At 50.7% G+C, this 12,493-nt stretch overlaps 1 protein-coding gene across 16 annotated transcripts in view; it reads left to right on the top strand.

Annotated features, from left to right (window-relative positions):
• Nucleotides 1-2,361: 2,361 nt before the first annotated feature.
• KIF1B (kinesin family member 1B) overlaps nt 2,362-12,493 on the top strand; it is a 109,882-nt gene continuing 99,750 nt past the window's right edge. For all 16 annotated transcript variants that reach the window (XM_061566245.1, XM_061566258.1, XM_061566252.1 and 13 more), the window contains exons 1-2: nt 2,362-2,548; nt 6,228-6,423. In XM_061566245.1, coding sequence (XP_061422229.1) covers nt 6,318-6,423 — 106 coding nt within the window. In that variant the 5' untranslated portion in view covers nt 2,362-2,548; nt 6,228-6,317. The remainder of the gene's footprint in view (nt 2,549-6,227; nt 6,424-12,493) is intronic.

Raw genomic sequence — 12,493 nt, 5'->3', positions numbered from 1 at the left:
TGGGTGACCTATTGGAACTTGGCTACGTTTTGTTTCAATGTTTTTTTCTGTAATCACCTTTCTGTATTCAGGTTCCCATCGAAAATGAGCTTTCATTGCCCAATGGGGGTTGCCTGTGCCTAAATGAAACAACCGAAACTCCCTATGACATCAGAAACACAGACAAATGGAAAACTGAAAATGTCGTTGGTGCAACGGCAACTTTATGGGTTGGCGTTGCACTGAGACAGAAAGAGGAACACGTGGATTAGAAAGCACAGGCAAGTTAACGACATCGTCCATCCTGCTGGGAGGACGAACAACGTGAACGCACTCCCACAGCTCTCGCACTGCTGTTGCAGTTGGCACGACGTCACCGCCGCATTCGTGATCACGTGACGCCTCCACCTGCGCTTCGCGGTGACGCGTCGCATGCCGTCATCGCTCGCGGCACCCGCGCGATGACGCCTCAACTCCCGCATGATGACGTCATTGTCGTGCAACCAACACGATGCCGTCATCGCTGGCGGCACCCGCGCGATGACGCCACAACTCCCGCATGATGACGTCATTGTCCTGCAACCAACACGATGCCGTCATCGCTCCCTGACCTCACCGCCCGCCATGGCCGCCCGTGCGCAGTGACGATGACGATGCTGCTGCTGCTGATGAATCTGCCTCAGCTTGCGGAACAATTCGCCCGGCTCGGTTGTCAACGCTGTGGCCCTCGAAGATAAAAACAACACAAATGGACGTTTCGGGAAATGGCATTTGGGGCCGTCCATAAATGACGTCACGTGATTTTGGACGATTTTTGACCCCCCCCTCGTCACAGGGCGTCACAAAAGGTCAGACCCCCCCCCCTCAAATATGACGTCACAAAGCTCTGCCCCCCCCCCCCAAAACCATATTTCCATTTTGAAAATAAAACAAGCTTCAAATCGCTTTAAACTATTATTTAAAATTGCGCATTTTGATGTGACGTCACATTCCTCACCCCCCCCCCCTCGTACTCCCCCCCCCCCCTCGTCACACATCGTCACAAATGTCTGACCCCCCCCCCAGGTGCGTGACGTCATTTATGGACGGCCCCTTTCGCACAGTAACCACAGCGGACACTGACGTCACCCCCCCCCAGCGCCCCCTCCCCACTCAGAGCGGGCGAGGCGCTCCCCAGAGGGGACGGGGTGGGGGTCGTCGTGGTGGTCGCAAAATGTCACGGGTCTTTGGCATAGGGCCCCGACAACATTAACGATAAAACACAAAGTCACTGCACTTCCTCTCGTCAATAGCAAACATCGTTCGTTGTCGGGGTTGGAGGAAGCGATTGCCCCCCCCGCCTCGGAGCTGAAATCATCAGCAACACAGCGCCTCTGCTGGCGCTTGCAGAGAGTGGGGGGGGCGACTGGGGGGGGGGCGAGTGGGGGGGGGCGACTGGGGGGGGCGAGTGGGGAGGGGGCGAGTGGGGGGGGGGCGATTGGGGGGGGCGAGTGGGGGGGGGCGACTGGGGGGGGGCGAGTGGGGGGGGCGAGTGGGGGGGGGCGAGTGGGGGGGGCGAGTGGGGGGGGGCGAGTGGGGGGGGCGAGTGGGGAGGGGGCGAGTGGGGAGGGGGCGAGTGGGGGGGGCGAGTGGGGGGGGCGAGTGGGGGGGGCGAGTGGGGAGGGGGCGAGTGGGGAGGGGGCGAGTGGGGGGGGGCGAGTGGGGGGGGCGAGTGGGGAGGGGGCGAGTGGGGAGGGGGCGAGTGGGGGGTGGCGAGTGGGAGGGGGGCGAGTGGGGGGGGGCGAGTGGGGAGGGGGCGAGTGGGAGGGGGCGAGTGGGGAGGGGGCGAGTGGGGGGGGGGCGAGTGGGGGGGGGCGAGTGGGGGGGGGCGAGTGGGGAGGGGGCGAGTGGGGAGGGGGCGAGTGGGGGGTGGCGAGTGGGAGGGGGGCGAGTGGGGAGGGGGCGAGTGGGGGGGGCGAGTGGGGGGGGCGAGTGGGGGGGGCGAGTGGGGGGTGGCGAGTGGGAGGGGGGCGAGTGGGGGGGGGCGAGTGGGGAGGGGGCGAGTGGGGGGTGGCGAGTGGGAGGGGGGCGAGTGGGGGGGGGCGAGTGGGGGGGGGCGAGTGGGGGGGGGCGAGTGGGGGAGTTTAATCAGCTGATCTGCTGTCTGTGCTGTGCACTGCCCGGCCACAGCGCTGCTGCTCGAGCGGTCCTCGTCGCCTCCAGCAGGTCTCCACCCACTCCCACAGCCACCACCCACCACCACCGTCACCACCACCACCACTGCCGCCCATCTCCCCCACCCTCCACCACCGTCCACCACCGTCACCACCCACTACCGTCACCATCACCACGATCACCCGCGAAGCTCCTCCCCCCTCCCTCCCTCTGCTCCGCCCCCATCCCCTTCGCTGCCGTCTCCCAGCTCCCTGCCGCTTCTTCTTTGCAACAGCGCCGCCTCCTCCTCCTCCTCCCGGCACCACCGAACCCACCACCCCGCCCAGAAGCCCCGGGCCGGGTCCGCGGGCTCGCAGAGACCCCGCGGCGAGCGACGCGCGGACACGCAGGGCGGGTGGGGACCGGCCTCTGGAAGGTGAGTCTCTCCTCTCTCCCTGCAGCAGCAGCAGCATCAGCATCATCCCTGTCTCTCTCTCTCTCCTGCCTCTGTCTCTCGCTGGGGGCTATGCAGCGCCCATGCCTGCCGGCCGGCCTCCATCTCATCCCGTGGCCGTGTTCCTAACGCGCCCCTTGTCCTCAGCTCGTCTCGACGCCGCGTCTCGCCCCTGCCGCTGTCACCTCCCGCCTCCTCTGGTGGTGGCCCCGTCAGGCGGGAGGCGACAGCGGCTTGAGGGGTGCCGCGGGTCGTGGTGCCGCTCTGGGAGAGAATTGGCTCCCCACCCACCGTTACCTCTCGCGGATAGCGGCTCCACGCCCATTGAGTGCGGCATGAAAAGACCATACTTCACCTTACCACGCCGTCACACCGCAATAGACCACGTCATCATACCACCCCTCACCACGTTGAACCGCACCCCACCATACCAACCACACCACATCATCACACACCACATCATCACACACCACATCATCACACCAAAGTACACCGCGACTAACCTCCCCGTCATCCCCTAACCGCACCGCATCGTGCGGTGCGGTGGTAAACAACATTCCGCTGTGGGGGTGACAATCGTTGCGCTGTTTGTTGTTTTAACCATGGAAGGAAAAATCCGCCACACCGCCCTTCCTTTTCCTATCCTGAACGCGAATCCAGATTTATTTTCCAATTTTCGTTTCACATTTTTCCACGTAAAATTCCATCTCCGGCATCGGTAAATTCTGGGCGTAGCCTCATTGTTGTGGGTTCCCCACCTCCAGCAGCCAGCCCCATCCGTGCCCGGCCCATCACGCAGATGGAGATTGATGTTCATCAACAAGATGAATCCACCATCTCCCTGGCAGAGGGAGAGAGACAAGGACCTGGGCTGGTTCTGGAAGCCACCGGCCTCTGTCGCGAGTCAGTCATTCCCCGAGAACGCGCACAGAGCGGGCAGCGAATGTGGAGCCATGTGCGTCAACGAACGTGGCTGCAGGCATTAGATAACGCACCGCTGAATATGTACTCGATGCAGTCTGTCTACAGTCTGTGATCTATACAGATCGACGGTGGACATCGTTTATATTGCTCTGGCGACTCGCCGGTAGAGCGAGAAGCTCGCAGTCGGAAGATTGCTAATTGAAATCCTGGGTGTGGGTTAAATCGGCACATCATCCTTCCGGGGTTGATAAATTCAGTACCACGTTGTGAGGAAGTCAAACAGTCAACGGATAAACTCGCCCCCGGCCATATGAATGTGGAATTTCAATGACTGGTTTTGGGCTGTAAACAGGAGATAATCACCAACGCCTCAATGCTCATTTGATATCACGTTGACTTGTTTATTTTTCGCCACTATATGTGCTTTGTAGTGCATTTCGTCTGCATGATGGTTGATCATCAGCATCATCTTAATAAAGCGATGCGTTTTTTTCTGTATGACATCATCGTATTCAGTGTCTGGGATGTCTCGAGGTTGCGTGCTTTATGTTGATGTATGTGGATGTAACGTGTGCCCGTGCGGTTACGCATGTAAACTAAATGTTTTATTTTACCAGGTAAGGCCTACTGAGCTATATAACTCTTCTTCAGAGGCGATCTGGCCACAAATGATAGCTTATCATGTGCGAATTTATAGCAGCCATATACTCTAAATGCATGTTTCTAAACGTGGAAGGAAAAACCAGAGGACCCGGAAAAAAATCCACACGACCACGAGGAGAACATACAAACTCAAAATATACAGCAGCAGGCGGTCAGGGTCGGGATCGAACCCACGGCCTCCTGTATGCCAGGCGAGGTAGTTAACATCTCCTAGCCACCGTGGGGCATGTGTCAGTGTGGTTAACGCGTCTGCAGTTGATCAGTCTGCGTGGTTGATGTGTGCCTGTGTAATTCACCTGTCTACATTGCTAATTTGTGTGCTTTGCTTGATAGATGTGTGTGCTTGATGGCGCATCGGTCAGCGAACTGCATGCACCATTATTCTCGCTGTACAGGTTCGGTTCCTGGCTACGCACAGAACGATCGGAAATTGGTAATTATTTATGGACTGCCACTATGTTGACTCAAACTAAAATGGGGAGTTCCTGATGCAGTGGTAAATCCAAGGTGGGAGTGATGGAGGTGATTGCCCCCCCCCCCTCCTTGAGACCCTGCCAATTGGTATTTTGTTGATATTTCTTGAAAGAAAATATATTTAATGTGTTGTCCATTAATGATTGATATTCCGTGGCCACCCCCACCTCATGAGGAGTTTCTCGATCCATCTCTGACCTGGGGAGTTGGTCGTTTGAGCACCGATTAGCAGTGGGGAGATGGAGGGAGCCGGACTTGCCGAATGCCAGTCCCTCATCGATATTTCACGATAGTGCCGTGGCAGCCGACAGCATTTGTGCCAGCGGTGGCCGTGTGCACGCTGTGGCCGTGCCGCACACGCGCCCTGTAATTACAACGCTGCTGCTGCTGCTGCACGCGTGGACTGCATTCCACTCCCGCTGCTCTGGGAATCCGTTCCGCACACACGCATGGACACCCACTGTATCTACAGTGCAGCAGCAGCCTGTATGCTCCACCTGGATCGCTTGGTGTTGGAGAACTGTTGGGTATGCCAGTGAGTCAGTTCTAATGCATAATTTAACCAGGAGATGAATGGAACCCATCGAGACACATGAAACAACGTTGGCTTTTTTGCGAGGGTGGGTCAGGTGTCTCCCTGACAGCCACATCTGGGTGCTCGATTACTATAGTTGCATACTCGGTGTCTGTAGGTGAGATGGATGTTTGCTGGCAGGGTGTATGCTCACGTATGTGATTATTATTATTTTGACTAATAGTTTAGCCAGTCTCGAAACTCTTTAGGAGGGTCCTGCTAGGTTTTCACAAGAGGGGGACAACTATTGCTATGTGATTCCCAAATAAGTAATTTTGTGATTCCTTTTTCAAACGTGGCCTATATTTCTTCTATTGATGTCATGGGAGTGTTAACGTCCAATGTGAAGCATACGGTGCATTCTATGTGATTAAGTAGCAGTGTGAACCAGGGTAGCCTGGTAATTTTCGAACTGTGAACCTTTTGCAGCAAGCTACATACGTGACCACTGGGCCCTGGAATCTCCCAAATGTCGTAGTATGTCATCTGGTTGTGGGTGAGGCACGCTATGTTTGGGTCCTTGGCCACGTATCTATCAATCTGATGTCTTACCTTGGCTCGGGTATTTAGATGTTGCTGAGTTGTCAGCTGGCTCACTGTCTGGGTGTCGATTTTCTGGCCACAAAACCTGCATAAAAAAATGAATAATAACCAAAAATCTCAAAATTAGACAAACAGAATTGTGGAGCATGCTTGTTGGCCATTCAGTTTTCTGTATGTATGTTGAACTTCTTTCACACCATACGTAGCCAACCGTGCTAATCGGAGGTGCGAATATTTTCTTGTTGAAAATAGTTGCACCAAAGTGTTTTAAATGCACAGTACTTTCTTGTCATTTTAATTCCACTAGAATGTTTGCAAGTTTGTTAAGGATGGGTACACTACAGAGCAATTTAAAAGTGTGATTTTTAGGTTATTTGCACCAAATCACATACTTTTGTGGTTTGATTTTGTATCGTAAAACTTGCAGAATGTTGCAGATGAAGCTCATCGAGTAAAATTTCTCATCCCCCGTTCCCGCCGCAGGATTGAAAGGCTTCTCCTCAAGCCTCCCGCCAACGCCACTGCCACCGCGGCCGACTACGAGTGCGACCGCGCCTGGCTACGTGGCCCAAGATGGCGGGGGCATCGGTTAAAGTGGCCGTGCGGGTGCGGCCGTTTAACAACCGGGAGACGAGCCGCGACTCCAAGTGCATCATCCAGATGATTGGAAAAACCACGAGTGAGTCGGTGTGATCGTGCACGCGGGGATCTGCTCCGCCACAGCTCGGGCTCGCGTTTACAAATCCACACGCGTGGCACGATGCAACTGGCGTCTGGAAGGCCCTGGTAGAATGAGCTCGTGGTGTTAGCTTTCCCCGGCTCGGAGCCTCATTGATGCCCATCGGAGCTTTTGGGAATTTTAAGAATGAATGATAGATTCAGCTCCTAGGGTTTTGATTCATAATTGAGTTTTGGACTAAGGTCAGGTAAATGACCTGTCCAAATTTGTGCTAAATAAAAGCCTCTACCACCTGACATAGCCAAGCAAATTTTATATTCTAATTGCTGAATTTGCTTGTGAGAATTCAATCAATCAAGACTTGCTCTTAAAATTACCAATGAGCTTAAAGAATAATTATTGACACATTAATTGCTTGTGCTCGTGACTATTGAAATGTGTTTTGCTGTGTTGGGTGGTGGAAGGACTTGACAACACGCATTTGGCCAGCTCATTACACGGCTTAACCCAAAAATTTACTTTTATCAAATGAGATGTTTGATTTTAACTTTCTGCAGTTATTTTACTCTAGCACTTACCGCCTTGTGGTGTATTCTATACACATATGTAACTTGCAAGGCGCGAAAATACTCAACGCAGCAAAACAGTAGTTGGCATCGTTTTCAACATTTTCTGGAGTCGTGGATGTTTTTTTTCAGATGGGGAATTGGGTTTTGAGCGTGCAACAGGACGTTGCTGTGTCGAATGTGTGACTTGTATAGCTTGGTGCTAAGCGGCTTGCTTGTTCACTTGCAGCAAGCCAGGGTTGGTATTTCCGGTAAGTGAGAGATATTTACGGTGTATGAAAAATCCCATTTCAAAAAGTGCTATTCATCTCCTCTGTGTTCCGCTCGCTGTGCAGAAATACTGACACAATAACTGGAAACCATATTCGGGGCTGCTTTTTTCCTTGTGAAACTTTTCACCATCTCCTGTGTCTTCCTAAATTTTAAATTAAATGTGGTGCTAGCGTACAGTATCTGCCGTAGCAAGCTGTGCCAGCGAATGCGACATTGCCATTGTCGGGATGGCCAAAGGAACGCTGGCACGGGCGTCCATTTTGTGCAATCTTGTAGAGTGCTGGGCCGGCAGTCTCGCGGCAGCTGATTGATCAGTGGGGCTTGGCAGCACTGACTTGCACGGCCTCTGCTAATTTAATTTGGCGTGGCTGTTTTTGGTGGGGTGGGCTTGGCTAGGGTGGGGGGAGACTGCTAGGGAGTGGGGAAATGGAAGGATGGTGGTTGGGATGTGGTTGGGATGATGCAGCACGAGTCTTTGTGGCGTTTCCCTCCGCGTCACTGCAGTGTTTTAGAACACGTTTGTGGCAGCATGCTAATGGAGCAGCCGTTAGATTCCAGACTCTCCGCAACTGTGAACCTGAAACCTCTTCGCGCTGCCTCTCGCTTATCTGTAGCATGTAATCAGCGTCTGGGCCAGAGGTGCTGTGCCACAGGAAGGGTACAAGTTCAAATCCAAGTCAAGGAATGTGAATATATTGGTCCCTTTCATAGGAACATGGAATTTTTATGCAGCTAACCTAGGAATGGCAAAGAAGGAGAGGACTGGCCTATGCTCTTTTGTGCATGGGGATGCTTTCACATATGATATTCAGTTTTTGCATCTGATTGTGTTGGTGGCTAAATCTAATGTAGCAGCCTTTTGCCGTTTTGCCTCTCTTCAGTCTCATCAGCAGAGTGTGGCTTGTTTATCAAATTTTGCTGGCTTTTCTGGTGTATATACAAGAGTATGCCTGTATCATGTCAAGTGCTCTGCATTTTGCGATCATTCCATTGCAGCATAAGCTTCGTTGCCTTTCATGGCCGCGTCCTGCTGCCCCGTTCTCAGCTTCGATCCCATTATAAACACCGTTGACACGGCCTCTTTAACGCAGCAATACGCGCTCTGGTAACGATACCGGTGTCGGCCGCCCTACCGGGCGCCACACGAAGGGGTTAAAGATACCTTGTGTGCAAGGCAAGCCTGCAAGTAGCCCTCCGCTCAGAAATGGCTGCTCGGGCAATGAGCCAGCAAAATTGGGCACTCTGGTGAGAAAAATAAATTCTATCGTTGCAAGCGTAGTGGAGGAGCTGCACGCTAACTTGACAAATTTAGAAGGGGAAAATGTTTAAATTGTGGACAAAGGTTGCGGTGACCCACCTGGGCTGTAATTACCAATTGGCTCGGCTTGGAATTATCTGTCGTCTGCTCAGACATTTCTTCTCGATTGCTCGTGGCTGTCGGGCCGTGTAATTTACCGTCATACAATTAGTGACGATGTATGCCATTTCACATTTTTAAAATGAATGTTTACTTTGCGATCATTTATCAAGCACCTACACACTTGTTGCTAGGAAACCCATGCTCACCATTTCCATTTGATTTTGCCACGTTTCATCCACCTTGCGCTGGCAACAGGAATATTTACTTCCCTCCATCTTAGTTACTAAGCACACATCACAAATAGCCACGCGAAGAGGAGGCAGCAGTGAATTAGAATCTCTGCAGTGTTTGTGAAAGGTGAGAAGCAGCCAATGTTAGCTGTGCTCGGGAAGAGAAACAGCCACAGGAAACCTATTTGGTTTTCAACTCTTCACGACCACGCAGTCCCATGGTAGTGAGATGGAACGTTATAATGTCGCAGGCTCAACATTTTTTAACGTGTTTACTTGCACTTATATGAACTCTCAGTCAGAATATTGCGAGTTCAACTCTCATTCGTGGATCAACTTGGCATTTATTTTTTGCAGTTTGTGGTCATTCAACAGTGAATGGCCTCTGCCATGGGAGTGTGGAATGTCCACCACTGGCTCAGGGCTAGTGATGGAGACAAGTGCTGCCCCATTGCAGGCAAAACCGACTAATGCTGAATCTGTTTTCATTTCCCGGGTGTGCCGTAGTAAATTGGCGTGCGGAGTTGACCCTCTAGCGATTGAATGAGTTGTCATGACTCCGGGCCATGATTCAGTTCCAGACTTGATTATTTAATTTCACACTGATTTATTTGTATCACATATTGTTGTTTCTGTCTCATTTGTACAGTCTGGGTCACACCATTAGCCTCAGTATAACATAATCCGACACTGTACATAAATCATAAATATACATTTCTCACATGCACAGTTTGATGCAGGTATCACAAGCATATGCATGGAGCTGGCCAAACATCTCTATAGGAACACAGAGCTTCTGTAGTTATTGGTGCCGGTTGTGGCTGCCTTCTCACCTCTTGGCTTCCTGCACCTCTGCGGAAATTGTGGACATTACAAGTTCTACAGCATTCTGAGATGCGACTTGCGTGAATGCCGCTGCACAGAAATCATTGTATTATGAAAATACATTTTTATTCCTACTCGTGAATGCTGTAAACACCCATGTATACATGAATATATTTATTTAAAAACCGTTGCCAAGCACAGGTCCAAAGACCCAAAATGCCAAGTGTCCAGCAACAAACAGCACTCATCAAAATTGTACTGGATAACAGTTTTAACACGTTACTTGAGTTGAGCAAGGTTATCATTATCATACATGCTTGGAAAAAGAGAAGGTGGGAGGGAATTCTAAAGTGGAGTAGCGTGAAGACGCAGGATGAGAACTGTTGTTGTGATCTGCAGCGTGGTGGTGGTGGTTGGAATGCTGTACGTGTTCCGCAACCCAACAACTACAGTACAGGTACTACTACTCCAAAGTGATGCAGGAGGAGGTGGTACCGCTGCCCGGCCTTCTGTCAGTGGCTCAGGCCTGCTCCCGGGCAGCATGGCAGCTGTGCGGTGGGAGCTGTAGCGTGGCCTTGCGCGGTGGTGAGTGACGGACCCAGTGGGAGAAGAGTTAACTTTAGCCTCTGGAACAGCCCCACTCTCAGTCCTAATCCTCTTGCCAAAATGTCGTTGCGTGTCCTAGGCAGAGGGAAAGTAGATGTGGTGGGGTGTGGTGGCTTGTCTCCTGCTGGCGCTTGTGCCCGCTGTGCCACCCGGGCTCACTCGCAAGCGCCCGCGTGGACTGCACACCCCGCCAGTTGCTTGAAACCTCCTGCTGTGTTTTTAACGGTGTTTGTCAGCCCATAACATTGCAGTGGTTTTCTACCTTTGTGAAATATTAGTTGTACTTAACAAATACAAAAATACATGGTGTTTAATTGGTGTACGCTTATACTGTATCATTCATGAAGGTTCGATGCAAACTGACTTTTAGGTAGACAGATGCATATGAAACATCACTCTTCTTCCGTCATTTTTGCGGGCATATTAACCATGAAACTACTTGAATATCTTTTTTCGATTTAAAGCTTTCGTGACTGCAGGGATTCATCTTCTTAGTTCTTTTGGTAAAGTCACGTAGAAGGGAAGTAATAAAATAATAAAACAAAACATATATTATGTTTTATTTTTATTATTTTATTACTTCCCTTCTACTTGAATATCACCTGACGTTATTCACAAGAGCAGGCCATTGGGTGTCGGCCTCATGATCAAAACTCGTCAAAATTCTAAAACATTACCTTGTGCCGCACAGGGACAGCTTCCTGCTAGGGGTGCCTTTAGAATGTTTAAATGAGATGTGTTGCAAGGCGCTTTATTTTACCCAGGAATATAAGCAATGCCATATAAGTGAAGTTGATTCTTATTATTGTAGCAATGAATGGAGTCTCTGGTATTAATAAATACCAGGCCTTAATCTCTCCACCTCTCTCCATCACGGATCAGCTTCGCATAACTCTATTTTCAAAGCCGTTTGGATTTGCTGTAATTCTGTGGACGTATTGTCTTAGTTTGCATTAGGCATACAGTTTCAGTGTGAAATTTGAGACCTATCATGTTACTTTGTAATAACAACGACGATTTTCTGCATGCCACAAGAATATGTTGCCAGCAGATGAATGGCTGTTTGAATATCACAGTATTAATTCAGAAGCTCCATCACGATTTCAATTGCTGAAACCTTGTGGTTTGGTATTTAACCATTTTTGTTGAACTAGGACTCATATCTAAGAGAGGGTCCTTGCTTACAAATGTCTGGCAGTTTTGACTGCTGATAAGACACTGAATGTTTAAACCTGTCCAGAGTTTGCTTGATTGAAAGCCAATGCTTGCTCAGAGTACGCGCTCCCAGAAGGCCATGCGGCCATTGGATGTCAGTAGAAGAACTGTCGTCTGTTAGTGTGGAGAGACGGCTGAGTGGAGGAGGCGACCCGGCTCGAGACAGCCGAGTGGAGAAGGCGATCCGGCTCGAGCACCGAGCGTCACTCTCCGTGTTTACAGTGCAGTGGTTTCGCGGGAATGTATTGAATCCTAAGGATCCGTGGAATTCGCCCCAGCTGCACATTCCGCGTTGGGAAGGCACTGCGTGCATATTCACGTGATGCCGCACAGCCACTGTTGTGAAACATTTGTTCATTTCAAGAGCATTTCTACCTTACGTTGTTTTTGGCACGTTTTCCCGCGGTGGTGATGCGGCGTAGCGGTAGTGCGTTCGCCGCTTGTTGCAGAGGTTTGCGGTTTGGTAACCGGGAGGTCACCCTGGTTAATTCTGCGGGTGTATTAACCGCAAAATACTATCCACCGTCTGCATCGTGGTGAACGTTTAAGATGCTGTTATCCTTAATTTACCAGCAAATTATTCGGAATGGGAATATGCAAAGCAACGTTGCCCCCTACTGTGAAATTACCGTAGACAAACACAGCAGCGCCTTTGTGACGATAGCCTTGCACCATAAATGTGGTGTGAATACTGAACTTACTCAATTAACTGAATTGTCAGAGGTGTCATGGAGTGAAGACATTTGCATTTGTAAATTTGAAATGAATTTATCCAATGCAAAATAGATCAAATATCAATGAAACAAATAGAAACTAACACAAAAATAGTGTCACAAATGTGTCAGTAATGCTGACATGCTGTCACACTATGTATAATGATGTTCGGTTCGTGCACATGGGAATAAAAGCTGTTGCAGCTTTTTATTTTCGTTTGATTCCATTGCTGTGCAGGTAGTTATGAGAAGCATTGTTGCCTAACCACTCTCGTTGGCTGG

This window comes from Lethenteron reissneri, chromosome 36, assembly GCF_015708825.2.
Source record: "Lethenteron reissneri isolate LAM-NWPU_2019-01 chromosome 36, ASM1570882v1, whole genome shotgun sequence".
Lineage (NCBI taxonomy): Eukaryota > Metazoa > Chordata > Hyperoartia > Petromyzontiformes > Petromyzontidae > Lethenteron > Lethenteron reissneri.
This window is presented reverse-complemented; position numbering and strand designations above follow the sequence as displayed.